Source organism: Martes martes, assembly GCF_963455335.1.
Source record: "Martes martes genome assembly, chromosome: 1".
Taxonomy (NCBI): Eukaryota; Metazoa; Chordata; class Mammalia; order Carnivora; family Mustelidae; genus Martes; species Martes martes.
Window position 1 is genome coordinate 213,137,328 of NC_137888.1, and position 26,720 is coordinate 213,164,047.

Consider the following 26,720-nt stretch of genomic DNA (forward strand, 5'->3'; position numbering starts at 1 on the left):
TCCCTTACTCGCCCCAGACTCACCGAGAATCAGACTCCCCTGGGCACCGTTTCTCACCTCTTTACCAAAAATCCTCGTGGTTAGGCTCTTCGGACCCTCCTCCCCTCTCTCCCTTTGAGCCCCACATTCCAGAGTTTGGGGGATCCTGTGTCCGCCAGGGCTTCCACCCCGCTCGGGAACCCCCTTCACACGGCCGCCGCTCCCCTATTTGGACTGATCTCCAAGCGAGGAGAGTTTCCCCAGAAGTTGTGTGCGTGTGTGCGTGTGCGTGTGTGTGTGCGCGCGCGCGCTTTAATGTATTGACTTATTTTGTTTAAAGAGCCTAACCTGTGGCCCAAAACTGCTCGGTGACATTTTCTCCTGGGATTGTGTGAGTGCGTGCATGTTTGAGAATTTGAACCCCACCCCTAACTCCCCCTTCCCCCGAAGCGCACTCGGCACAGGGAGACACACAGACACCCCCCCCCAGCCCCCCAAATACGCTATTCCTTTCCCCCCCTTGAGAGAAGCCAAGGGGCTCCCTCCCCACCGGTCCCTGTTGGCTGTTTTCGCTGCTGCACTAGGAAAGTTCGGTTTCCCCGATCCTAGTGGCTATTTCAAGGGCCCCTGGGGCCGAGGTGCCCCTGCCATTCCAGCCGAGGCGGGGGTGGTTCACCGTCCTAATTTTAACCTCCTGGTTGCCCTGCAGGAATGAGGGAGGGAGTCCAGGTCCGCGTTCTCCATAGACCTCCTGCCTGCTTCTGGCTGTTTTCATGGTGCAGCCCCCAGCACACACGCACGCGCATAGCACGACTATTTCTTGCTCGGTGCGATTAACCGGCAGTGCGGACTTCCCTGAGTTTTTTTTTTTTTTCCTCCCAGCCAGCTTTATCTCGGCAAATCCAAAATATCAAACCTTATGTAACACTCTCGATTTCAACTAAGACTCCCCCAACTAAATAATTATGCTAATAATAATGACCCAAAAAGCAACAACAAAACCTTTTTTTTTTTTTTTTCCCCCTGCGCATGTTGTCAATATGTTTTTATCCCTTGGCTTCATGCTCTGAAACACTGTGTGCTTCTGTGAAGACCCTTACCCTCCATCCTGGGAGTATCAGGCCTGGCTACCCGTTCTTTCTCCCACTCGAGTTTAAAAATGTGAACCCGCTCCAGAATAATGTTAGAGACGGCTTATCACCTACCCTTGCCAGAGAGGTGAGAGTGTGTGGTGAGAGCCTCCCCTCCCTCTCCCTTCCCCTCCCACCCCCTTCTCCCCGCTCCGCCCCCCCCCAAACCAAGAATCCAGTCTCTTTAGTCACTGATCACTGCTATCTTGGCCGGCCAGTGAGCTTGGTAAATACCAGAGGGGACGGGGTAGTTTTCAAAAAAAGATTTCCGATACATGATGGACAAGCCGACTGCTTCTGTGGTCCTGTGCTATTCGGCTGGTTTAGGCCGGGGGTGAGTTCAGATACAGTTTGCTTCTGCAATAAAAGCAAAACTGAATTATTTAGCCTTTAGGTACATTCCTCTTGTGTGCCGGATAAACTCCAAAGGAGCATCTGGGAGCAGGGGGACAGTTATTAATTACACTAAGCAACAGAATGAGTTCTTTGAAATTCTGTTGATATTTGCACTCTGGGCTAAGGACATACATTACCTCTTTTTTCAAAGATTTTATTTATTTGGGAGGGAGTGCACGAGCAAGACAGGGGCAAAGGGAGAGGGAGAAGCAGACTTTCCGCTGTTGGGCTCGATCCCAGGACCCTGAGATCGTGACCTGAGCCAAAGGTCACCGCTTAATGGACTGAGCCCCCCCAGGTGCCCCAGGACATACATTATTACCTTAATATTCAACTCTTAGCATGTTTCTCACCGAAGCATGGCCAAGCTGGGGCCAGTCACCAAAAATGCAGATGCTGGGAAATATCTCTTTCCTTTGAGCTAATTTGTACTTTCAGAGTCAAGTTAAAATGAATTCTTATGTGTCAATATTTAATTAATTGAACTTCAGTTAATATTATAACTGATTCAAAATTTGGAATGTAGTGCTGGGATTTTTATAGACATTTGCGGTTGTTTTCCTCGTAAAATTCCAGGGCCAGTTGGAACCGTTATCTTATCACTTTGACTCTTTTTAATTAACTGCAAGGTGACCACTTATTTAAATAGTGTGCCCCCCTCCCCTGACACCTGCTTATTTGTAAAATGTGAACTATTTAAAATACAAGGAAAGTTCGCGGAGAAGTCATCTTGCTAGTTGGGACCCTTGCCAGACTTGGGGGCCGAAGGTGTAAGCCCCGAGGCACCCCGCAAACACATCCGCATTTCCGCTCTAGGCTGTACGGACATTCCACCCACTGGGTCCTTAAGGACCAGAACCTGAATCCAGTTCGGGTCCGATTTTATCTGTGCCAAATTGACAAAAAAATTTTCCAGTTTTCAGAGCCTTTTGGAGATCGGCATTGTTATAAGGGATTGTGGACTGATGTATTTAAAAAGCCTTTGGACTCCCTCTCTGTTATTTAAAGGATGAGTCTCTCCCTCCCGGGCCCAGGCCAAGTTCTCTAGACACGTGCCTGGCCCCGGGGGTGTCCTTCCTTTGCTGAATGAGTGAATGAATGGAGTATGCACGGGGAATGACAGAAGACACTGAAAACCACCGACGTGCTTCTTGGAGACCGCAAGAGCAGCAAGGGAATTCTTACAGGGGGTGGGGGTCGAGGTGAGACCCAGGCTCTTCCTTGAAGAGAATCAGGGGTGCGTGGGATAAGGAGTAGGTGACAGAGGATGGGGAGAAGAGCCAGGGAGAGAGCCCGACAGGCCTGGGGATCATCTGGGCCTGGGAGGCGTGGTCTTTCTAGTAGATGGATTTCTGACAGCCCGCCTAAGCACCAGGTGGCCAAACCGAGCTCCCCATGGGCCCCTCAATCTGCTTGTCTGCCCTGCACCCCGTTAGTGAGGACCAGCCGGCTTCTCCTGGCGGATGAGGCCAGCACTTGGGAGTCGGCCTCTTTTCTCGAAAACCATCAGCAAATGGTCCAACCGCACCCGATCAGCGGCGATCTGGAACCTGACCTTGCCTCACCACCTCCGCTCCCAGTCCCCGCTCCAGGCCACCAGCCCCTCCTGGCTGGCTGGCTGGCTGGATGGCTCCTGCCTGTTTGTTAGCCAGGTGGGGGTGGAGGAGAGGGGTCATATTACCTTCCTTGTGTTTCCCTCGGCCCAGAACCCTCCCATGGCTCCCATCTCACCCCGAGCAAAGGCCAAAGTCTCTTCCCACCCTGGGCCTCTCCACCCCAGTCCTCTGTGGCCTCATCTCTGACACTGAACTTGCTCCTCTCTCCGCTTCAACCCCGCAGGCCTCTTGGGAGTTCCTCAAGCTTTCTGCCTAGAAAGCTCTTCACCCAAGTAAAGGGGGGGGGGGTGCTGCTCCCACCCTGTCTTCAGGCCTTTTCTCCAATGTCACCTCCCCAGGCCACCCACTCAAAAGCGACACCCACTTAGCCTCCTTCCCTGCTGTCTTTTCCCTTAGCCTTTGTCACTCGCATGCGGGACGTAATGACATAACGCACATTTATTTTTATTACCACCATCTGGCCCCCATTAGAAGGGCAGCCCCTTAAGGGGAGGAAGCTGTGCGCGATTTATTAACTTCTCTTTCCTCCGGGCGGAGCATGATTCTGACGCCGAGTGGGCACTCAGTCAGTGTTGGTTAAATGAATAGATAAACAGTTTCCTGCCCACCCGTGGGAGAGGCTCACCTAGAAATGGACAGTCGCTCCTTACCTGCCGTATGTCGCCGCCCCTGTGTCTCGGAACAGCTTGGACTGGACCGAGAAGGGCTCGCGTGCGGTGTCTCTGCTGCTTGGCCCCGGGGGCGGGGGTGCCGGGCGCTCCAGGAAAGGCTCAGCGGCCGTGAGCTAGGTAATCACACCAGCAGGGCTGCTGGATGAGAGATTCCATCTGTCATCGGGTGTCACCGGGCCTGGCCCCGAGTCGAGTCGGCGGTCCGCAAAGACTGGCCGTTTGCTCTTTTCTCACCGTTGGTACTATTTGGGAGCAAACGAGCTGTCGCGGCCTGGGGATGGTGTTCTCGGGTTTTCTGACCTGTGCGGGCGCCGAGGAGGCATTAGGAAACTGTGTTTTGCCTGATGGAGCCGATGAGCCTCCCCTGTCATTCCGGGGGGCGGGCGGGGTGGGGGGTGGGGTCAGTGTCCTTCCGTGAGTGTAGAAGTTCCCTGGGACAAAGATATCATTCCGCAAGCATTAGTGCTCGGCAGAACCACCACCAACAAAGGCCAGTGGCTGGGAGTCCCGCGGGCTTGGTTGTGGCCAAGGCCCCTCGGCATCCCGTCCCCCCACATCACCCCTTGGGGGGGGACCCTGGCAAGTGGCCAACTCTGCCAGCAGAACTGACACCCGAGGACGCCTAGAAACTGGTTTCCCTTCTCTGTTACCACTGGCTCGTGGGTGCATCCTGGTCGGAGCCTGGAAACCCGCCACTCAGAGGTGAGACCCAGCCCGCTCTTCATGCCAGGACTCGAGTCAGGCCCTCAGGAGCCGACAGGCTGGCCCGGCTCCTGGCTGAGCTCCCCTTCGCGCTCCCCAAAACGCATTCCTGCCTTATGATACACGGCTTTCGTGTGTTCGAAAACCCTGCTGTACGCCTGGTAGCTCCTGGTTCTTATTTTCCATTCTCTTGATTCCCTTGGCTTTCCAAGAAATAGAGTTGATTCCCCAAACCTGTAGGTGGTACATTACAGCAAGGGGTTATCAGACACTGTGAGTCAGACCACACCTGTTGTGGTCTGTTTAAAAACATTGGGAAAAATTCACACAGCCGTTAAAAATGCATCGTACTTCACGGAAGCCCTGGTACAGTGGTCGTTCTCCCTTCCTGTGTCCGGCAGCCCAGGCATGCTATGGGCAGTAAGCCTGTAAGACCGAGGCCTCTGCAGTTACTTTGAGCGTGTGCATAGTTTGAGCATGTGTGTGTGTGTATAAACTAGGCCACTGGGCCCAGGGTTGCCCTTCTGGAGGTGACAGTTGAGTTGAGACTGAAATGAGGAGGAGGCACAGCCGTGTGGAGGTCAGAGGGAAGAGCCTTCCAGGCCTGGGGTGCGGGTCAGGTGCAAAGGCCCTGTGGCTGGAGGACACAGCAGGACCCCGTCGTGGCAGACAAAGGCAGCCGTGAGGTTGATGACTGGTGAGCAAAAGGAGGAAGACAGAGGTCCCCAAAGGCCATGCGGGAAGAGTCTGGATGCTATTCTGAGTACAAATTAGGTGGTCTAAGTCCAGGGCTGCCCGGTGGTGGCCAGCTGTTTACTGGAAGAGCTGCTTTCTGGACCTCGGACATCTGTTCATTCATTCATTCTTCAGAGTCAAGCACCAGCCTCAGAGGCTACAAAGACCAAGAGCAACTAGGAGAGGGAGGCGGTCTCAGAAGTGGTGGTGCTAGACGTCACTGTGGGGCAGGCCGTTGGGTGGGGACAGTGGGTGGCGACTGTGGGATGGTTGGGCTGGGTTCAGGGTATAAGGGAGATGAGGGGGGAGAGAAGAGCAGGTGTCAGAAAATTGCGGCCCCCAGGTCTGTTCCAGCCCGCAGCTGGTGCCCGTGGGTAAAGCTTTCTTGGGACTCAGCCCTGACTGTTCATTTATACACCACCTCCGACTGCTTCTGCAAGGAAACTGCAGAGTATTTGTGACAGAAGCACAAGGTGACCAGCAAAACCCAACGTATTTACTGTCTGGGCCTTTATAGGAAAAGTGTGCTGAGCCCTGGCTGGACAAGTGGGGCTTGTCTCCGGTGCTGGGCCGAGACAGTGGCGACGTGGCTTTGTGATCGGGCACGATTTGGGAGGGTGCACCGAAGGCTTGGAGTCTGGAATCTGGAGTCATAGTCCGGGTGACGGGCGACAGGGGCCTGCCTGACAGCACAGGCCAGGGGGCGCTGGGGAAGCCGGCAGCCAGGTTCTCAGGGGCTCGGGGACTTAGGGACTCACTGGGCCAAGGGTCCGGGAGGGTGGTTCCCAGGCACCCAACATTGGGGATCTGGCACAGTGTGTCACAGCGGTGAGTCAGGGACCACGGGAGAAGCTGGTGTCGGGCAGGGAAAATAATGAGTTCCCTCGAGGGCTCGGCCGGCTTGAGGCATCTCAAGGGGCCATCTGGGTGGGGACGGCTTTCTAGTAGGCAGCTGGGTCGCAGGGTCTGGAGCTGCCTGGGCCGGTGCAGGCTCTGGGTTAGCTTCTAGGAGCCGTCAGAATACAGGTGGTCCTCTCAGCCATCCAAGGAGTGGATGCAGAGTGAGAACAGAAGCAGGAACCAGCGAAGAGTCAGCAGAGGAAAGGGTTTTTTTTTTTTTTTTTAATTGTGGCAAAATACACGGGATGGACAATTTGCCATTTTACCCATAGTCAGGTGTGCAGTTCGGCAGTACTGAGTGCATTCGTGACGGCCTGTGGTCACTCGTTCCAAAACATCTTCGTCACCCAACTAGAAGCTCAGGTTCCAGGAGCAGAAACTCCCAGTTCCCTCGCCACCCTCCCTGGTAATCTTTAATCTAATTTCCGTCCCGCTGAATTTACCTTTTCTAGATGTTTCTAGAACGTTTCTAGAACGTGTGCAATCATAGAACGTGTGTCCTTTGGTGTCTGGCTTTTCTTGCTGCGCACAGAGGCCTCCAGGTTCACCCACCTTGCAGCGTGTGCCAGAGCGGCTTTCCTCTTTGTGGCTGAACGAAAGCCCAGGGTGTGGATGGGCCACACCGTGTCCGCCCACGCATCCGCTAGCGGACACGTGGGTTGTCGCCACCATTTGGCTACTGTGACAAATGCCGGACGGAGGAGATCTTGAAGGGATTTTGAGGCGGAAAGGGGAGCAAGGCAAGGACCAAGCCCCGGGGAGAGAGAGGTCCGTAGAGACCAGGAGGATTAGACGAGGCCCGCCCGTGGAAAGAAAGGGAAGGGCCAGTCCCCAGCCACAGACAGAAGGCCTGGCTCATGCGCGCCTGTCTCCGCCGCACACTGTTGAACTCGTACTAGTGATAGAGAGTCCACTCCTAGAGTTGCAGTCACACCTAATTATGTGTTTATTTTTACAATGCAAACTGTTTATCTTCTAGAAACAGTGCCGTGTTTCTAGGCTACGTTTCTGTCTGAAAGGTGACCTGCAGAGGAAGGCCTGGGAAGCAGCAGCCCCCGACATTACCGGCCCCCAGATAGGTGCTCCTGCTCCTCCCCAGCCGGTGAGAACCCAAGGGAAGGGCCAGGCAGTGCTCCCCACCACCCCCATCCTCAGAACACGGGCGGATGTAGCCTGCTTCGAGGACAAAATCGATTTGGAACCCCAGACCCACGGAAGATAGCCTCAAGTATGTGCTTCTGATTTTTATTTATTTTTGTTTAAAGATTTTATTTATTCATTTGATAGACAGAGATCACAAGTAGGCAGAGAGGCAGGCAGAGAGAGAGGAAGGGAAGCAGGCTCCCTGCCGAGCAGAGAGCCCGATGCGGGGCTCGATCCCAGGACCCTGAGACCATGACCTGAGCCGAAGGCAGAGGCTTTAACCCACTGAGCCACCCAGGTGTCTGTGCTTCTGATTTTTAAAAGAATTTTTCATTTTCTAGAAGAATTCACCTTCGTGGGGACTTCTATGTGTGAGTTGCTCTCTGGGAGTCTCTGTCCTATGTGAGCCCCCCCCCACCCCGCCCCCAGCAAGCATTCGAGGAACTCGTGCTCGGTCAAGTACTTAGTGTGTCGTGTAGCCTCATGGGCCAAGTGAGGACGGTCGAAGATGCCGCAGAAGTCGGAAATGGTCGGCACGAACGGGAGCTCTTTCGGCAGCTTCTCTGTTGTGTGAATCACGGCCTGGTTGTCCCGGCAGCTCTGGAAATGCCCCGCAGGAGGACATAGAAAGTATTTCTGAAGCCCTGTGTGACTCGGCTGCTTGCTCATCCCACTTCGCACCTGGGCATGCATCTTTCGGCCGGACAGTGCCCTCCGGGGACACCGCGGGGTGGCGGGGGCGCCCGAAGCAAAGGTTCCTGGATTGGCGGTGATTTAATGTCACAGACTGCGGGGTGAGGGCAGGGGTCAGAGGTGCCGCAGGGCAGTGACAGGGCAGTGACATGGTGTCCCCACCTCCCCCCCGGGGTGGCGGGCTCCCACCTTCCTCCCACCTGGGTGGTCTGCCCAAGCGTGGCGTCTGTCCTCATTCTAGCCACAGGGGTGACAGAGTCTTTGTCCCTCCGCATGCTGTGGGCAGGCCCCCTGGCCGCCCCCAGCTCTGGAAGCAGTATTTAATGCTTGGGTGCCGAAGAGCAGGGAGCGTGCCCCGCCGACCCCCGTCCGTGCACAGAGCCCGACTGCCTGGCCTCTGATGATGCTTCCTGCCTGCTCTCTCCTCCCACCCGCCTTCTGGGCCGCAGCGGAGGGCCACACGGGCACGTTCTGCTCCCAGAGGCCAAACCCACAGGCCTTTGCTGTAACCACGTGGTGCTCAGCTCAGCGTTCAAGGCCGTTTCGGGCCTCAGCTCCTTTCCCTCGTCAGTCAGTCCTCCGAATGGACTCACCACACCTTACACGGGTCTCCCACTTTTGTCTGCCCTCTCTCTGAACTGTGAAGTCTACTCAGCAAAATCTTTTCTCTCAGGACCCTTGTCTGGGGCTCTCTTCCCAGGGAAGCCCGAGACCCGACGTAGCGAGCCAGGCGGACAAATGTTAGGACTGGGGCCGCGTTTCTCCAGTGCCTTCGGGATGCTGACCTTCCACTGGCCTCCGTCGGCTGGGGCGCCCACCCCTTCCCCCCAAGTCGTGACAACAGCTGTGTCTTCAGGCATGTCCGAACATCCCCTGCGGGGGCAGAGTTAACCCTAGTTGGGGACCCTAGGATTCTCCGGCCAGAAGGGGTGTGACTGCCGCGTTCTGCAGCCGGAGGCTCCTTGGACATGTAGTGATTTATGGAGTGTTCTTGGTCGTAAGCTCCTGGAGGACAGGGGCAGTGGGGCCTGCCACACTTTCCACGGGGCGTCAGGTTTGTCTCAGACACTGGAGCCCAGAGCGTTCTTCCGAGAGTGGGGCCTGCATCAGGTAATGGCAGCCTTTGCTTTTAGCAAAAATCAGGCATCGCGAAACCCTTGCCTGAGCTCCAGGAGCCTTAAAAATGCCATGTTTTTGATTCAGTCGAGATTAACATTCCAGTCCTTTCGAGACGTAGTGTTCCTTTACCAAATCCCCAAAGAAATCTTCATCGAAGGCCCTTAGCACTCATTGACTCCCCTTTTGGCTCCGCGAAAATCGCAAGTCACATTCTTTTCTGGAAAGTGCGAGGCCCTTAGCCGGGGGGGATGGAGACTTAGAACCCAACCACAGCTGGGTCCTCCAAAGGAGCCTGTACACAGTGGAGAATAATAAATGTCTCGTTCTGTGTCTAAGCCAATTGCAGCTTCTCAATTCGTGCTTGTTCTGCTTCGGAACTTTTCTAAGATCTCACTTGGTCACACGGTCATCGTGGCGGTCAGAATTGTCTCATCCTCAACAGGTGGCCCTCGCATTTTGGGCAGGTTTGAAAGGCTGCCCTGCTGGGCTGGAGGAAGTAGTTACTGAGGACCCCTCGAGGTTGTGGGTAAATATTTCTAACCCTGGCTCGCTTCCTGAAAGATCCAATTCCCCAGCGCTGTTCCCCAGCTCGGGAGCTGTTCCCATCCGCAGGTGCTGGTTCGAGGTCATGGGCCCCAGGGGTGGCGGTGGATGTGTGGTGTGGGGTGAGTGTGGACGGAAGCTCATCTGATTAAAGCCACCCCCCCTCCCGTGGCCCCTTTTTCATCTTATCTTTGAAAGCGTGAACATGAGCCAAGCACCCACCCAGGCTGGGGCGAGCCCCCACTTCGGAACTTTTTGCCGCAGAGTTGCAGATTCTAGTTAGACCGTCACGTTTCTCGCTGGGAAGAGAAGTAACTGTTAACGCCGGTCAAGGTAGAAACCAGTTAACAGGCTGGGATGCCCTTCATGGAGAGCAAGGTCCCCCCTTGTTGTTTGCCGGTAGAGACCCCGAGATAACTGGACGTTCCCTTGTCCGTTTCCGAAGCTCTTAGCTAAAATGACACGTCCATCCTTTAGCATGCCCTTGACCGTCTCTGAGACCTTCCAGTGCTGTAGGGCTTCTTGTCCAAGGGAGCTGGAGACATCTGGATGCAGGAACGTATTTTCAAGCTGCCGTGGTTCGTGTCCCCCCGTGAGACCTGCTTCCCCGGATCCCGGGCGTTCCCAGCGGAGACTGCCTTCTGCAGCCGGGGGGTGAGGGGAAGCGACCTGGCAGCCCAGCACTTCTGACAAATCCTTGTGCTTAGACCCAGGAAGGAGGGTTTTTCAAGAAAGGCAGAGAGTGGCCTGAAGATGGGGCAGGGAAGAACAAGCAGCCAGCCCTTAGAAGTCGTAACCGTTAGGTCCCAAGGTTATGTTTTAAAAAATAAAAGGTTGCCACGGCCTCCTACCCTGAGCACCTACCATATGCTTGGCGTTTTACACGCATTCCTTCTAACCCTGGCACGGCCCCAGCAGGGTCAGTCGGATCAGCAGGCCTGGACGAGGGGAAAAAACACCCCCGTGCTCCCCGGCCCCTTGGGTGGGGAGCAGAGGCGGCCTTCCTCCTGCGGGACCGAGCTCCGCTTGCTTTTGGGCCGCAGGGTCGTGCTCGGTCAGCGCTCGCCTTCTCTTCCCTGTAGCTTTAGAGCAGGTGGGCCCAGGGCCGGTGAGGACAGCAGCGCTGCGAGCGAAGGGGAGACGATTATCCTGCTACCGTCATCTCAGTGGTCAGCTTTGAAGGCTGGGGTCCCCCTGCCTTCTCCCCTTCCCCCCACCCACCCCCCACTGCCTGTGTGTCCCCTTCGGATCCCGTCCTTCCCATTCCTGCTCGTGCCGTTCTAGCTCAGATCCTCTAGCTGAGCTTCCGACTGCTGCCCTCGGGAGAATGTGCGCCGCCCCCCCCCCACCCCGTCCGCCTTCTTCCGACCCTTTGATGCTCCCACTGCCCTCAACAGTGGCCTAAAGTGACTGCTGTTTTGGGGGGGGGGGTGTTGACCGATGCATGACGTCTTTGTGCAACACTATGGCATATCAGTGCATTAAATGACATGCAGTCACAGTGTTTTTAGTAAAGAAAACATGATTAAATTACGAAATAGGATAGTGGCGCGCAGTGGCCACTAACAGCACACGTCCTTTAAAACCTCTGCCGTCCAGTCTGGCACGACAGGCTGGCCCGTGTTTCCCAGCGATGGGGGACTTGTAGAGTTCGTTGTGTTGTGTTGTGTACTGCTGGTCGCTAGCAGAGAAGAGGAAACCTGTACCAAGGGCTTAAGAAATATTTGTAGGGTAAATTGGCTTTAATTGGAGAAATATATCCATGATGTGTTTTTCAGCAAATCAGCAAAAGTGCCATTACTTCATCTGAGCAGAGAGAGCCCACAGAATCTTTTTTAGTATTCCAAGCAAAGTGGGGCGGAGGGGGGTTCGGCAAACGTTCCCTAGCAAGGCCCCGATAGTAAATATTTTAGGCTTTGAGGGGGTAACCGGGTCTCTATCTACAACTACTCACTCTGCCCTCGAGGACATATTAACGAGTGGGTGTGGCCGCATGCCAATCAAACTTCATTTAGGGGCACTGAAATGTGAATTTCATATCAATTTCATGGATCACAAAATATTTTGACTCTGATTTTCTTTTAATAGCCATTGACGAGTGTAAAGACCATCCTTAGCTTCCGGGCCATGCACAACCAGGCGCTGGACTGGGCGGGGCTTGGCTGGGTGCGGGCCCTGGTCTGCTGACCTCTGTCCCGTGGGATGGAGTCCAGGAGCTCCACCCGGCATTCCCAGCCTTCCTCTGGGTGGCCCAGCCTGTTTTCCCCAAGAACCCCCAGCCTGTGCCCTCTGCTCCAACCCGCTCAGTGTCTTTGCCCTTCTCCCGTCCAGGCCACTGCACACACCCTGCTGTGCCCAGCTCCTGCTCTTGAACTAGTCCCTCCTCCCTGTTTGCCCCACCCAACGCGACCTTGGTAGATCCTGCCCCTCCCACACGGTCCAGGATAGGACCGTTCCAGATTTTCTGCCCCAGGTTTATGGTGCCGGGTCCCACCTGGAGTCTGTACCTGTCACCTGTGCCACATAGTCACTGGCACAGCTCCTTTTCTCTCCTGAGACGAAAGGACAGAGACCACGTCTCACTGGCTTTGTGGGACACCAGACAGAGGAGTTACTTGTTGAACTGACTGATGGTTCTTACCAGGTGCATATCTTAGCAGGCTCTAGCAATCATTTTGCGTACTTTCTCAGAGGATACGGCCTCGTAAGATATTTGTGAATTCACAGTTCGGTGACTCCTTCTAGAAGTGTTCTAGATCACAGCTGTCCGGTAGACTCATAATGCGAGCTGCCTGTGTGATTTGAAATTTCCCAGTACCCACAGTGAAAAAGTAAGAACAGGTGAAGTTAACTTGAATAACATATTTTAGTCAATCCAATATGTCCAACATAATATTGTTATTTGAACATGCGATCCACGCAAACACATTTTCATCGAGACGTTTTGCAGTCTTGTGCGCGAAGTCTTTGAAATCCGGTGCCTGTGTTGCACTCACAGCACTTCCCCGTTTGGACGAGCTACGTGTCAGGGGCCCAGTAGCCACAGAGGGCCCGAGGTGTCAAAACAAAGACAGGCAGGACACTCAGGTCGTCACTGTTCTTTTTAATAGGCGACCGCTGTCTGAGCTACCAACGGTGCTCAGACCCCTCCCAGTGCCGTTGGTCTTGGGTCAGTCCCAAGGCGTGAGGAGCCCCGCCCACCTGACTCTAGGGTTTTCTATTTTGTGAAGTGGTTGTGGTTGGGCTTTGCACGTGGGTGTCCCCTCCGGGACACTGAGCGGTTTGACCCAGAATTCTGTAGTGACCCTTTCAGGACTTCGGGATCCTTCTGGGCAGTCCCCAATAAGTCTGTTTCCTTCCTCTTTTACGTCAGGGAAATCATTTCATTGTAAAGCCTCCAAAGAGGGCCCAAAAATATAAAGGAAAAAAAGAGCCCCTGGCTTCCTTCTCCCCTCTTCCTCTGCCCCTCCCACCACTAACAATTCGGTGTGGATCCTCTCGGGTATTTTGTATGCCTATAAAACGAACACACTGACACATTATTTTTTAATTGAAATGTAATTTATATGCCATAAAACTCCCCCTTTTTTAGTATGTTCACGAGGTTATACAATCATTACCACTGTCTAGTTCCAGAACATTCCATGACCCCAGAAAGAAACACTTTCTCCGTCGGCAGTCCTCACCCACCCCTCCCCAGCTTCCAACACCCACGAGCCCCCTTCCCGTCCATGGCGGGGCCTGTTCTGGGCGTGTCACCCACGTGGTCTCACACCCCACGTGGCCTTCTGTGTCTGGTTCCCTCTCTGAGCATCGCGGCTTGAGGTCCCTCCACGGGGCTGTGTGTCGGCATCTTGCTCCTTTTACAGCTAATATTTTTTCTTTATTAAAAAAAGGATCATGGGGCGCCTGGGTGGCTCAGCGGGTTAAAGCCTCTGCCTTCGGCTCGGGTCATGATCCCAGGGTCCTGGGATCAAGCCCCACATCGGGTGCTCTGCTCCGTGGGGAGCCTGCTTCCTCCTCTCTCTCTGCCTGCCTCTCTGCCTACTTGTGATCTCTGTCTGTCAGATAAATAAAATCTTTAAAAAAAATATTTTTAAAGGATCACATTATGCCCACTTTTCTGCACCTTTGCTCTCATCTAATACTTAGTCTGTATCTTTCCTTATCCCTCTCTGTGTTGGCTTCGTTCCTTCTCGTAACTGCATGAGATCCCACTGAACCGCTCGCTGTGCCCCACGGTACTAAATTAGCACCTTATCGAGGGGCCTTGGGTTTATCCTTTTTCACTTTACCAACAATGCTGCAGTAAACATCCTTGTCCAGCGTATTTGTGCACATGTGTGGGATGTTTGCAAATTCCCGGAAGGGGAATATCTCGGTGGAAGGGACTTCCTTCCCTTTGCATTAGATCCTTTTCACTGACGTCCACGCGCCAACTCTGCAGGGAAAGTTCCTTTGCACTGTGTCCTTGCCTGTGCCACACCGTCCCCAGTGTGTCCACTGCACCGCCTCCTCCCGCCCCCGCCGTGGTCACCTTGATGAGATGCCTGTCCTTTCCCCTCCACTCCCCGTCCCACCCGGAGCAGAGCAGCTCACGGAACTTGGGGCAATCCGGTGAAAACACGTGCCCCCCCAACCCCTCCCAGGATATGCACAGTGAACCCATCCATCAGATTCTGTCTGCCATTCTGGAGGTCCGCAGACCCCTTGTCGCCCCTCTCCGGACCAGCTCCTGCTTCCGAAACTTGTTCCCCGTTCCACTCTGCTCTGCCTAGTTCCGAGCCCACAGGTGGCTGACTCAGCCCCAGCCTGTCACCACGAGCTGCACCCAGGCCCGCGTGTGCCTCTCGGGGAGGCCCAGCTACCCAGCCGGTTTGTGCCCACACAAGTTCACGCTTGTTGCCCTGGCTCTGAGCTGACTCTCCCCAGAGACGGCATTTTCCCGCCCCTCTGAGTTCCCCGCTGATGCTTGGTTCCAGCTTCTTGTCACCTTGGTCCTCAAGCAAAGCATTCATTCTGCTGCTCTCCCAGCACATCTGTCCCCGCAGTGCCACAGGCCACCCCCGGGCCACCCTCCATCCTAACCTGCACATCAGGTCCTGCCCTCCACGTGCCAGCCAGGACCCGGCCCTGGCAGCCAACAGAGCCTGTGCTCCGACCTCGGTCTCTCAGCTGTAGTGTAGACGCGTCCACCTTGATGCTGTGCGGTTTGAAACCAGAAACCCAGTGCCCTGATCACGGAGAAGGTTATCCATCCTTCATCTGAGCCTTCCTCTCACTTTAAAGACAATGGGTCATAGTTTTCTTTTTACCTACCTTCCTGCCTGCCTACCTACCTGCCTTATTTATTTTTTAAGTAGGTTCCACATCCAGCGTGGAGCCCAACGTGGGGCTTGAACTCATGACCCTGAGATCAAGACCTGAGCTGAGACCCAGAGTCGGAGACCTAACTGACTGAGCCACCCAGGCGCCCCATCTTTTTAACATCCTTTAAGATTCCCGAGACACTAACCTAATCTGGTGTCTCTTTCTTAGTGCTTCATGAGTGTAGAATATTCTAGAAACCACCCACCCTTTCTCCAGTGGTAATGTTCACATAGGGCTATAATTTTCTCGGCTCCAAAACTGGGCCCTGTTCTCACTTCGAGTCATGGTGGTGAAGCGCCCTCCTCCAGCTGCCCATTTCTCCCTGGTGCCCCTCCACTGGGTCTGTGGACCCCACCCGTCTAAGCAAATGTTTCGGCATTTCTAAAACAGACTTCCTTACATCTTAGGCTCCCTGTCACTGGAGGTTTCCAGACAGAAAGTCTCTTAGGGACTGCGTGCAAAGGGAGTTTTGCTTGTTAACAAAGTTTGTTTCTGGAAATTTTAAGAAGGATTTTGACCCTGGGACCCCTGGCTGGCTCAGTCTTGATCTTGGGGTCCTGAGTTTGAGTCCCCTGTTGGGTGTAGAGATTACTTAAAAATAAAACCTTTAATTAAAGAATGGGATTTTGAACTTACAAGTTCTCAGGCCTAATTTTCTTGTTGTTTTGAGCGGTATCATGTTTCACCTCTAAAGTAAAGAATATAGGGACAGTTTTAGTTTATATATCCTCTGTTTTTCTGCTTGTCTGGCATTTTCCAACACATTTGCTGTGTCACCTTCCTTTAAAAATTGAGATCAAATTCACAGAACATAAAGTTGACCTTTCTTGGGGGGACCTGGGTGGCTCAGTCGTTTAAGTGTCTGACTCTTGGTTTCAGTTCGGGTCATGATCTCAGGGTGGTGAGATCGAGCCCCGCATTCAGGCTCTGCACTCAACAAAGAGTCTGCTTGAGATTCTCTCTCTCTCTCTGTCTCCCTCTGCCCCTCCCCCTGGCTTTTGTGCTCATTCTCTCTAAAATAAATAAATCTTTTTAAAAAAATGGATCTTTTTAAAGGACAACTTAGTGGTTTTTAGGATATCTGAAATGTTACACAACCATCATCACACCACCATCTATCTCTAGAACATTTCCATGACCCCCCAAAGAAACCCTATTCCATTAAGCAGTCACACCCGCATCGCCCTGACATCCACGAGCCCCCTTCCTGTCCACGGATGTGCCTGTTCTGGACATTTCCCACATGTGGACTCACACCCCGTGTGGCCTTCTGTGTCTGGTTCCCTCACTGAGCATCGTGGGTTCAGGGTCTGTCCCCAGAGCAGCGCATGTGAGCGCCTCGCCCCTGTTCGCGGCTGAGTAATCTTCCAGTGTCTGGATTGGCCACAGTCATCTGTTGATGAACACTTGGGTGGCTTCTACTTTCTGGCTGTTACCGGTAATGCAGTTGTGAACACGTGTGGACAGGCTTTTGTGTGCAGATAGATTTTCATTTCTCTTGGGTAGATACGCAGGAGTGGAGTCGCTGGGTCATATGGTCACTCGTATTCAACTTCTTGGGGAACTGCCAAGTGTTTTCTGTGGAGCTGCACCATTTTCCATTCCCACCAGCCATGTAGGAGGGCTCCAGTTCCTCCTCACCAACACGCTGCTTTCCCTTGCTTTTGTCGTAGCCAACCCGGTTGGTGTGTGGTGGTACTTGTTTGGTTTTTACTTTCATCTTCCAGATGGCTAATGGTGTTGAGCATCTTCTCATGTGCTCAGTGGCCATTTGTATACCTTCTTTGGAGAAATGGCTATTTAAAGGTGTCATCTCTCACAGTTTTCTTACATCCACGCGTTTCTCTTCCTCTGTGAAATGCCCAAAGACCCTGAATTGTGAAGGTGCAGGACAAATGTCAGAACTACGGCAAGGTTGGGACCCCCAGGTGGCTCAGTGGGTTAAGCCTCTGCCTTCGGCTCAGGTCATGATCTCAGGGTCCTGGGATCGAGCCCCACATCGGGCTCTCTGCTCAGCAGGGAGCCTGCTTCCTCCTCTCTCTCTGCCTGCCTTTGTGCCTACTTGTGATTTCTCTCTCTGTGTCAGATAAATAAATAAAATCTTTAAAAAAAAAAAAAAAGAACTATGGCAAGGCAGTGGAAGGGCGGCAGAGTCAGCATCAACAGGACATGGGGGCTGTCCTCCTTTATGAGAGTGTCCCTGACCATACGGGCACGGCGATTTCCAGAATGTTATTTGTAAATGAAATGTGCTGGTTGATTCCTGTCTCTTTATCCAGAACTATTTTAGGCTGTCTTTTAGAGACTCAAGTCCAAACATTTGAATCTAGTACAGTTTCAGAAAACCAGCTCCTGGGCTAAATCCAACCTGCCTCCTGATTCTGGATGGCCAAGAGCTCATAAATAACTTTTTATGTTCAAATGGTTGAAAAAAAATAAGCAGAATGATAATATATTTGGGAACATATGACATCATGTGAAATTTACATTTCAGTATCCATAAATGGAATTTTGTGGGCAGATGGCCATGCTCATTAGTGTACATCTTGGTGGTGGTGGTCTTTGCCCTCCAATAGAGGCATTGAATAAGTGTCAACAGGGACCATTTGACCCGCAAATATTTGCTATTGGGCCCTTTACCGAAAAAGTTGACCTAGAACTGGTCTAACAAACAGTCCAGGTTATATTCGACTAGAGCTAGTGCTAGTGTAACATCATGCGTATATAAAGACGATGCTGATTCAGAGAGTCATGAACACCTTAGACTCTCCAGTAGTGATTAACATTACTATATATATTTTTTTGCTTCCTCCAATGGCAAGAGGAATGATATTTATTTTATTAGCTTCTCCTGTTTGCTGTAATTAAGGAGAGTCTTCGTCTGGCCACATCCATCTTGCCGGCTGAGCCCCCTTTGCCTTTTTATGTCTCTGAGACTGTGACTTTTTTTTTTTTTTTTTAAATTCCGCACCACCCTGGCTTTTTTCTCCATGACATTCCTCCTCGTCTTTCAGGCCCCTGAGAGCCGGGGTCAGGTTTAAACCAACACTCTAGGGTGGGAAGTTGCTCGGCGGCCGGGAAGCGTGTTTCTCTTCTTTCTGGTCTCTGGCTCTCCAGGACTCGAACGCTTTCTTTCGGCAGGTTGCCTCAGCTCTGGGGGGATTTGGTGTGCAAATCACGGCACCTAGGAGTGATTTCTGAGGTGAGTTACTGCTGCAGGTGCAAGGAGGTGGGCTCCCGTGTGGGAGAAACCGACGTCTCCAACCACTCATCTTCTTATTGCAACACACTTGTAACAGTGACTCAGAAGAAGTAAAAATGTGTGATGGCTCATCAGTAAGGAGGAAAGCCAGTGTTTAGAGATCAAAAAAAGCTGACTATTTCCACATTTCAGCCATTTGAGCTTGCACTAAAATCCCACTTAAAATGAATTCTGCATGATCTCAAAATCTTCTGTTGTAGCCCAGTTTTTTTTAGAATTAAGACATTCCTAGGAATCACTGCTTGAGCCAGGACTGGTGTCGGGCTTCTCTGGGATAAGTGTGGGGGAGCTGGGTGGCTCAGTCAGTTGGGCATCTGCTTTCTGCTCCAGTTGTGGTCTCGGGGTCCTGGGATCGAACCCCATGTCGGGCTCCCCGCTGGGCGGGGAGTCTGCTTCTTCCTCTCCCTTTGCCCCTCTCCCTTCTCGTGGTCACTCTCTCTCTCTCCCTCTCTAATAAAAGAAAAGTCAGTGGGGCCTCCCCTTAATCTAGTTGTTGCTGGCAAAGATGGCAAATTAGGTATGTTTTCTTGGTTCAGCTGGGGTGGACCCTATAAAAAACTGTGACTTCTTCCTTCTCTCTATTTCCTGCTGGCAGATGTTTCTTTCTCAGGTTGCAAATCTGTGGCAGTCCTGGGCTTGGTGGCATGTGGGTTAATTATTGCCAAGGTGGTCATTGAAGGTATAGCTACTTCTTAGCACAACCCATTCTTGGACTGTTCGAATTCCTAAATGTGGGCTGGTGGGAAAGAAGCCTCGCTGCCTTCAGACTGTGGCTTCCCGCTAGAGACGGGGCGTGTGACTCACTCGCCTCCTGTGGTGGTCACTGGCCCAGTGTTTCTGCTGTCTGTGACTGGGGCCCAGGGCTGCCATCACGCCCCTCCTTCTAGGAAGAGAATTGTGTCACTTTCTCCTTAAGACCACCGACCTGCCTGGATCATACAACGAGGATTGTCTAAACTAGAGTCCTCGAGTTTATCAGCTTAAGCTTAAAAAAAGACAAATGCACAGTGGCATTTGTCTTGGCACAATGTCAGGACAAAAGACAAGTAGCCCAGTGCTTCCTAACCTTTCCTCAGTCTGGACCTCTTTGGGAGACTGCCGAAAGTTGGGAATTTCTCTCTAGAAGAACGGGTGTAAACACATGAGACCTGCACTTAAACTTCACGTTCAAGTTCAGGTTCATGGACTCTCTGAAGTGTGACCCTTGTGAATTCACAGACCGAGTTGTAGGATCCTGCTTTAGCTACATGAATAGACATGTGGCAGAGTTTAAACTACTTCCAAACATTCTCTGGATTTTTTAGAAGGGCCAGAAATCAGATGGAAATCTAGCACTTTGGTAATAGAAGAAAAGGCGAGGGTCCTCATGTGCTGTGGGTATCTCTGTGGAGATGTGCGGTCAGCTGTGCAAAAATTCCATTTGAAAATAATCATGAGAAAGTCTCCGTGGAAGACAGAAAGTGTGAACAGACATACCCCTCACTATTGCAAGGGGAAAGTAGAATTCACCTCATTTATGTCAGGTTCTTTCACAAATTCATGTTTTGAGTGCCCCCTCTGGCAAGACTAGATCTTCACGTATTGTTACTTTAATGACTTCTTTATAATATCTTATTCCAACGAGGGTGCCAGGACCATTCAGTAGGGAAGGGATAGTCTTTCCCACCAATGACATTGGGAAACTGGATATCTGCCTGCAGAAGAAGGAAGCTGGACCCTTACCTCACACAAGATTAACTCCAAATGAATCAAAGACCTAAATGTCAGGGCTAAAACCTAAAACACATAGGGGGAAATCTGCATGACATTGGATTCAGCAGTGATCCCTTGAATATGACACCAAAGGCAAGGTTCCAAAAGGGAAAAAATAGATAAATAGGGGTTTATGAAACTTAAAAGCTCTTGTGCATCAGAGAGCACTATTAACAGAGTGAAAAGGTAACCCAAAGAACAAGAAAAAATATTTGTAAATCATATATCTGATAAGGGGTTAATATTCAGAATATACAAAGAACTCCTACAATTTCACAACAACAAAGAAACAGCCCAATTAAAAAGTGGACCTAGGACTTGAGTAGACATTTCTCCAAAGAAGGTGTAGAAATGGCCAACAGTCACATGAAAGGATGCTCAGCCTCACTCGTCATTAGGGAAACAAATCAAAACACAACAAGACCGCTTTGCACCCTCAGGACGGCTATCATTTAAAAAACCGCAAACAAACCGAAGAGTACAAGTGTCGGCAAAGCTTTGGAAAAAGCGCAAGCCTTGGGAACTGCGAGCAGGAACGTAAACTATGTGACTGCTGTGGAAAACAGTAAGGCGGGTCCTCAGAAAAATTAAACATAGGATCACCACGTAAGCCAGCAATTCCACTCCTGGGTGTAGACCCAAGGAACCGAAAACAGAGACTCGGACACCCACGTTCACAGCAGCATGATTCCCGATTAGCCAAGAGGTGGAACCCTCCCAGCATCCATCCACAGGTGAATGGATAAGCACAGCTGTGGTTCGGAGGATACTATTCCGCGTGAAAAGGAAGGAAGTCTGACACCTGTTACAACGTGTTTGGACCTGGTGGACATTATGCTCAGTGAATTAAGCCAGCCACAAAAACACTGTATGGTTCTCCCCTTGCGAGGGCCCAAGAGAAGCCAGATCCGCAGAGACAGAGAGTTGATAGTGGGAGCCAGGGGGACAAGTTGTGGGGGGGGCTACTGTTTAATGGGGACAGAGTCTCAGTTTTGGCAAGACGGACAGTGGGGGTGTTTGCCCAATAACGGAAATGAGCTGGTGCGCTCACCGAACGGTTCCAGCAATAAATCCTATTCTGTATGTTACCACAATCCAAAAGAATAATAATAGACTCTCCAATTGTATCTTCTAGGATTATGTTATATTCCTCCATAGTTCCTGTTTTGGGAGTCCCGTCTCACCTGCTGAAACCTAGGATCATAGCTTTAGTAAAGACCCTACGAATTTATTCTGTTCTCGTATACTCGTTGGTTGATGCCTACGTCGTTAACTCCATTGACTTGCACACTGTGCAAGTCAGTTACACTTCAGAGTCATTGGTCCTTACTAGAAAGGAAAGCACGAGGCAGACCGAGGACTGATTCCACAGCAAGTTCAGATGTGTTCTGCCCCAAATACGGCTGTCTGGTGTTCTGGGTCTGGGTGTTGATATAAGTCCTGCAAGCTGAGAATACCTTCTGCATTTTCAGATGGTTGGGAAAAAAAAAAAATCAAAAGAAGGCTATTGCGTGACACATGACAGTTATGTGAAACTCCAGTTTTCAATGTCCATAAGGAAAGTTTTATTGGACTAGATCCCAGGCCAGGACTAGAGTAAGGCAAGTGAGGCACTCACTGTGGACACACAATTTAAGGCACCCCAAAAACGTAGTTGTCAACACAAGTACTATTTTAATGCAGTATTTTAAACATCAAAAGAAATGCCACCAAAAAATCCAGGATGAGCAAAATATCAACATTTTTAAAAAAGATTTTATTTATTCATTTGACAGACAGAGATCACAAGTAGGCAGAGACAGAGGTGGGGAGGGCAGGCTCCGTGGTGAGCAGAGAGCCCGACACGGGGCTCGATTCCAGGACCCTGGGATCATGACCTGAGCCACAGGCAGAGGCTTTAACCCACTGAGCCACCCAGGTGCCCCAAAATGTCAGCATTTTAAAGACAGGTCAGGGTTGCTGATTCCCTTTGCCCCAGGCTCCAGTGCGGCTCTGAAGGCAGCTGTGCTCATTCCTTACTTAAAGACTTGGGCTGCTTTCTAGAAACAGTGAGAGCTGAGTAGTTTCGACAGAGACCTTACGGCCTGTGAAACCAAAAAGGTTCTCTGGCCCTTTAAAGAAAAAGTGGACCAACCCTGATTGAAATCAGCATACTATATTAATTCCCACCAGTGCGTAACTATAACCAAACTATAGCGTCAACGCCTTGTCCGGGTCCTCCGTCAATTTTTTTATGTGCCTTTTTAAAAAATGAGTGTACACTTGTAAATTATTTAATTTTTGAATAATGGCATCTATAAGTCAGTAGGGAAAATTAACACTGAATTAATAAGCAAGCTGATGCTTGTGGGCTGTGGTGATTGAGTAAGTGTATAATTAACTGCATTAAAATTGTAGAGGCCATCATTTATTTTCATGGTGACTAAATACTTAATTAGTTAACCCTTCGTTTACGGGGCTTATAATGTTACTTGGCTTCTTTATAAAATGACGTCTTTCCTGTCCACCTTCCATATATAGGTCTTAATAAGCTCAATTAAGAACTTAAGCATTAATTATTATTAAAATCTTGAAATAGTAAGTGCCATGGGAGCTTCCTGTCTGGTTTTCCTGCTTTTACTCTTCCTCCCAGTGGTCTAAGACGAGCGCTCTTTAAGAACATAAACCAGAATATCTTGTTCTGGGGCTTCTCTCAGGAACTGGAATAAAATCCAGACTTTTTTTTTTTTTAAAGATTTTATTTATTTATTTGACAGACAGAGATCACAAGTAGGCAAAGAGGCAGGCAGAGAGAGAGGGGGAAGCAGGCTCCCTGCTGAGCAGAGAGCCCGACGTGGGGCTCGATCCCAGGACCCTGGGATCATGACCTGAGCCAAAGGCAGAGGCTTTAACCCACTGAGCCACCCAGGCACCCCTAAAATCCAGACTTTTGACTAGGCCCTCAGGGTCTCTATTGCTGTCTCCAGCTCCCTGCCCTCTCCTGCCACAGGGCCTTTACACCTACTATTCCCCGTACTGAGAATGCTGTCTTCCAGCTTCCCATGTCTGGCCAGATCTCAGCTCAGTGCCATCCTTCATGACACCCTTAGCCGACCTGGCAAAAGCTTGGGCACCCCTTTCCATCATCTCTCCCCGCCAGCTCTGTCCCTCTGCCGTGTCCTTCTGTCCTGGCCCAGATCTCTCTGAAATAACCTTGTATATCTGGTGATTGGTTTCCTGTCTGACTCCCCTGCATGAGGATGTCAGCACCCCAAGATCTGGCTTGTTCACAGAGCCTGGACTAGTGCCTGGTACTCAAAACAGTCAGTTTGTTCCTTTTTGTTTATTTGTACCTCACATTTACATACAGTCATGTTTACCTTTCGGGGTGTACTGCTCTGTGAGTTTTCACACACACATAGATCCTTGGAACCAGCACCCACCAAGAGGGCGCAGAGCTCCAACACCCTGGTGAATTCTCTTGAGCTGACCCTCTGCAACCGGACCCTAATGCCACCCTTGACCCCTAGCCACCATGTTCTGCTTCCAGTCCTGTCACTCAGAGTGATACCTTTGACATTCGTCGTGCTGTCGCATGCCTCAGTGGCTTATTTTTGTCTCTCTGAGCTGTAGTCCCTTGTACGAATGCACCACTGTTGGTCTGTCCAGGAAATGTCCTCTCGATGTTCAGTGTTGAATTCCTATTAAACCTCTGGTCACAAGAGTGGCAGCATAGTGTAGATCAAGTGTGTTGAACCCTAGTGGTATTCCCTGTGCACACCACATTCACTAGGCACAGTGTGCAAATTTATAAGAACTAATGTGCTTTCCAGTGCTTACAGACATTATCGCAGCTGTTAAAATGATATGTAATACAAGAGTCGTGTTCCTATAAAGGATCATCATCCATGGAAGTCAATTAAGAAATGAAAGTTTCTCTTTCTCTCTTTTTTTTAAGATTATATTTCTTTCTTTCTTTCCTTGAGAGAGAGAGAGAGCGAGAGAGAGTGAGCAGGGAGAGGGGCAGAGGGAGAGGCCGAAGCAGTTTCCCCCACCAGTGTGGAGCCCTGTGCGGGCTTGATGGCGAGGCTCAACCTCACAACGCTGAGATCGTGACCTGAGCCCAAAATCAAGAGTCAGACGCTTAACCGACTGAGCCCCCCAGGCGCCCCAAAAGTTTCTTTCCTCTTCCTGTGTCCCTAACCTCCCATGAAGAAAGCCCAGTTAGTAATATGATTTGTGTCCTTCTAGACCTTTCTAATGAACTCACCTATTTCTATAACCTATATAGCTGCATCATTGTTACATGAATTTATTCTTGAAATAGTTGCGAGCCTGCCGTGTGCCAGGCAGAGCTACTTTAGAGAATACACTGCATTTTTTTCTGATGACCTCATAGCCTCATGGCAAGGATGTGCCATAATTTAACGATTTCACTATGGAGGAACAATTAAGTGGTTTGTAATTTTTTGCGACTTCAAGTAATGCCATCAGGGATATGTTACCCTTATATCTTATTTTTGTAGCTTTTTGGGGGTATGTTTTATTTATCACAAAGTTGGCCCATCTAGAGTGTATAAGTCATTGGGTTCTAATACAGCCTCAAGGTTATGTGACCATCACCACCGTCTAACTCCAGAACATTGCCCTCACCCCAAAAAGAAGCCCCATCCCCAGCAGCGGTCACCCCACGGCCCCCGCCCCCAGGCCCTGGCACCTGCTAGCCCACTCTCTGCAGATTCGCCCGTTCTGGACATGTCACACGAACGGAGCCCTACGATCCCTGGCCTTCTGTGTCCAGTTCTCTCACTGAGCGTCGTGTTTTCAAGGTCCCTGCGCTATGGTGTGGGTCAGAGCTTCAGTCCTTATGGCCAAGTAACATTCTGTCGTATGGCTAGACCGCATTTTGCTTCATCAGTGGACGGACAGCTGCGTTGTTCCTACTTTGGGGTTACCGTGAACCTGAGGTTACGAACATTGGCCTGTGGTGCTTGGCCATTTGCCTCTTTGGACCTGTGTGTTTCTGCAGGGTAAATTCTGAGGGAGAAATGAAACCCGGCTTCTGGCCAGCTCCTCCCCATCTGACCACGCGGGCTCAGACACGTCCTCGGCTTTGAGGGGTGCTTGGAGGCCGACCCTGCTTTGGGCCAGGAACCCTCTGCTTCCCCCACAGCTGGCCTGAGTTCTGCACGGCAGGATGTGGTTCGTTCCCGAGAAGGGAACAGGAGTGATGATCAAATGTAGTTGTTGTAACTGCAAGGCCGCGATATTAACTTGGAAGGAGAGCCGCTGCATTGGCCCAATGCTGGGGCAGAAAGGAGTACGAAGTATCGGCCGAAACGACGAGCCCCACCGATATGCCCGGGAACGAACGCTGAAATCACAAATAGCAAAGCACATCCTGCTTTTAGAGTTTCAGATATTTAAATAGGCACAAATCGGCAGACGCTCTTGGCCCCCTTAATGGAGGGAATCACAGCAACGGCATTTACTGACATTTAGCAAGCACTTAGTGCATGCGCGGCTAGCGAGGAAACCCCACGCCTCGCAGGCTTCGTTTTCTTTAGCACAGTGGCCCACGGAGGTAGGCAGACTCAACTTTCTCCACTCACCAATGAAGAAATGGAAGCTCTGGGAGCCTTGAGTCACTGGCTGCCTGTGGTCAGCTAGAAGGGTCTTATTTGTCTGGTGTCCTCGCTTTTTTCGTGCCGCTTGTCAAGGGGAAAACATGCAGGCCTTGGACGCTGCCCCCTGTTGCGCACTGAATGGGAGGAAGGTGCTGGTCCCGGAGGAGAGGACGGGTGAGGGGAAATGCTACAGGGAGGGCAGTGGCCCCTTGATGCGTCTCTCTCTCTCTCTCAGCGAGCACCCTTTCCCTAGCTGCACCTTGCCCTGCCCCCAGCCCCACAGCTGGGCCCAGCAGTCCCCGTTTTTGGGGGACTGCTTTGGGCGGGCTGCCCCGCCTCTGTCTTCTGGCTGCTGGAGTGTTGACCTTGACCGGGGCGCTGCCCAGAGCCCCCACAGCCTGGGGAGGCCTGTCTCGCGGCCACAGGAAGTCCTTTCGTGGTTGGCCATGGTCACACACAAGTGAGGACAAGATGCATAGCTGGCGTCTACTAGAGAGAGAAGCGTCTGGCAGCTTTCTGCTGGCGTCCTGCATCCCCCCAGACGCTCCCCTCATTAGTGTGCTGAGTGAGAGGCTGGGTAGATGCCGCAGATCCCCAGAGAGGGCCAGTCGGCCCACAGCACTGAAGTCGGCCAGCCACATTTAATTGCATCTGAAGCATGAAATTTGTGTCGGGAGAGAGATTTGGCTTTCCCCGGATGCCATCGTGTCTCCATTCTTCCCGTTGGTAGTAAGCCTCGGAGGGCTTTTTATTGGTTCAACCTTTCTTTCTTTATCTCAGTAGTCTCAAATCTCACCTGTATGAAAAATCTCTCAAATATTTATCTTTTTTTTAAATATTTTATTTATTTGACAGACAGAAATCACAACTAGGCAGAGAGGCAGGCAGAGAGAGAGGAGGAAGCAGGCTCCCCGCAGAGCAGAGAGCCTGATGCGGGGCTCGATCCCAGGTCACTGGGATCATGACCTGAGCCGAAGGCAGAGGCTTTAACCCACTGAGCCACCCAGGCGCCCTCAAATATTTATCTTTTTAAAAATCATGCTGCAGGGGCGCCTGGGTGGCTCAGCGGGTTAAAGCCTCTGCCTTCGGCTCAGGTCATGGTC

At 51.4% G+C, this 26,720-nt stretch overlaps 2 protein-coding genes across 2 annotated transcripts in view; one reads left to right on the top strand and one right to left on the bottom strand.

Moving 5' to 3' along the window:
* LOC308354663 (long-chain-fatty-acid--CoA ligase ACSBG2-like) overlaps positions 1-7,965 on the bottom strand; it is a gene marked incomplete at both ends in the record, with an annotated part of 58,183 nt that extends 50,218 nt beyond the window's left edge. Inside the window, 2 exons of the mRNA XM_080822243.1 lie at positions 7,691-7,872; positions 7,954-7,965. Of these exons, the coding sequence (XP_080678369.1) occupies positions 7,691-7,872; positions 7,954-7,965 (194 nt within the window). The remainder of the gene's footprint in view (positions 1-7,690; positions 7,873-7,953) is intronic.
* RFX2 (regulatory factor X2) overlaps positions 1-26,720 on the top strand; it is a 90,395-nt gene that overhangs the window by 930 nt on the left and 62,745 nt on the right. The gene's annotated exons all lie outside the window — the stretch shown is intronic.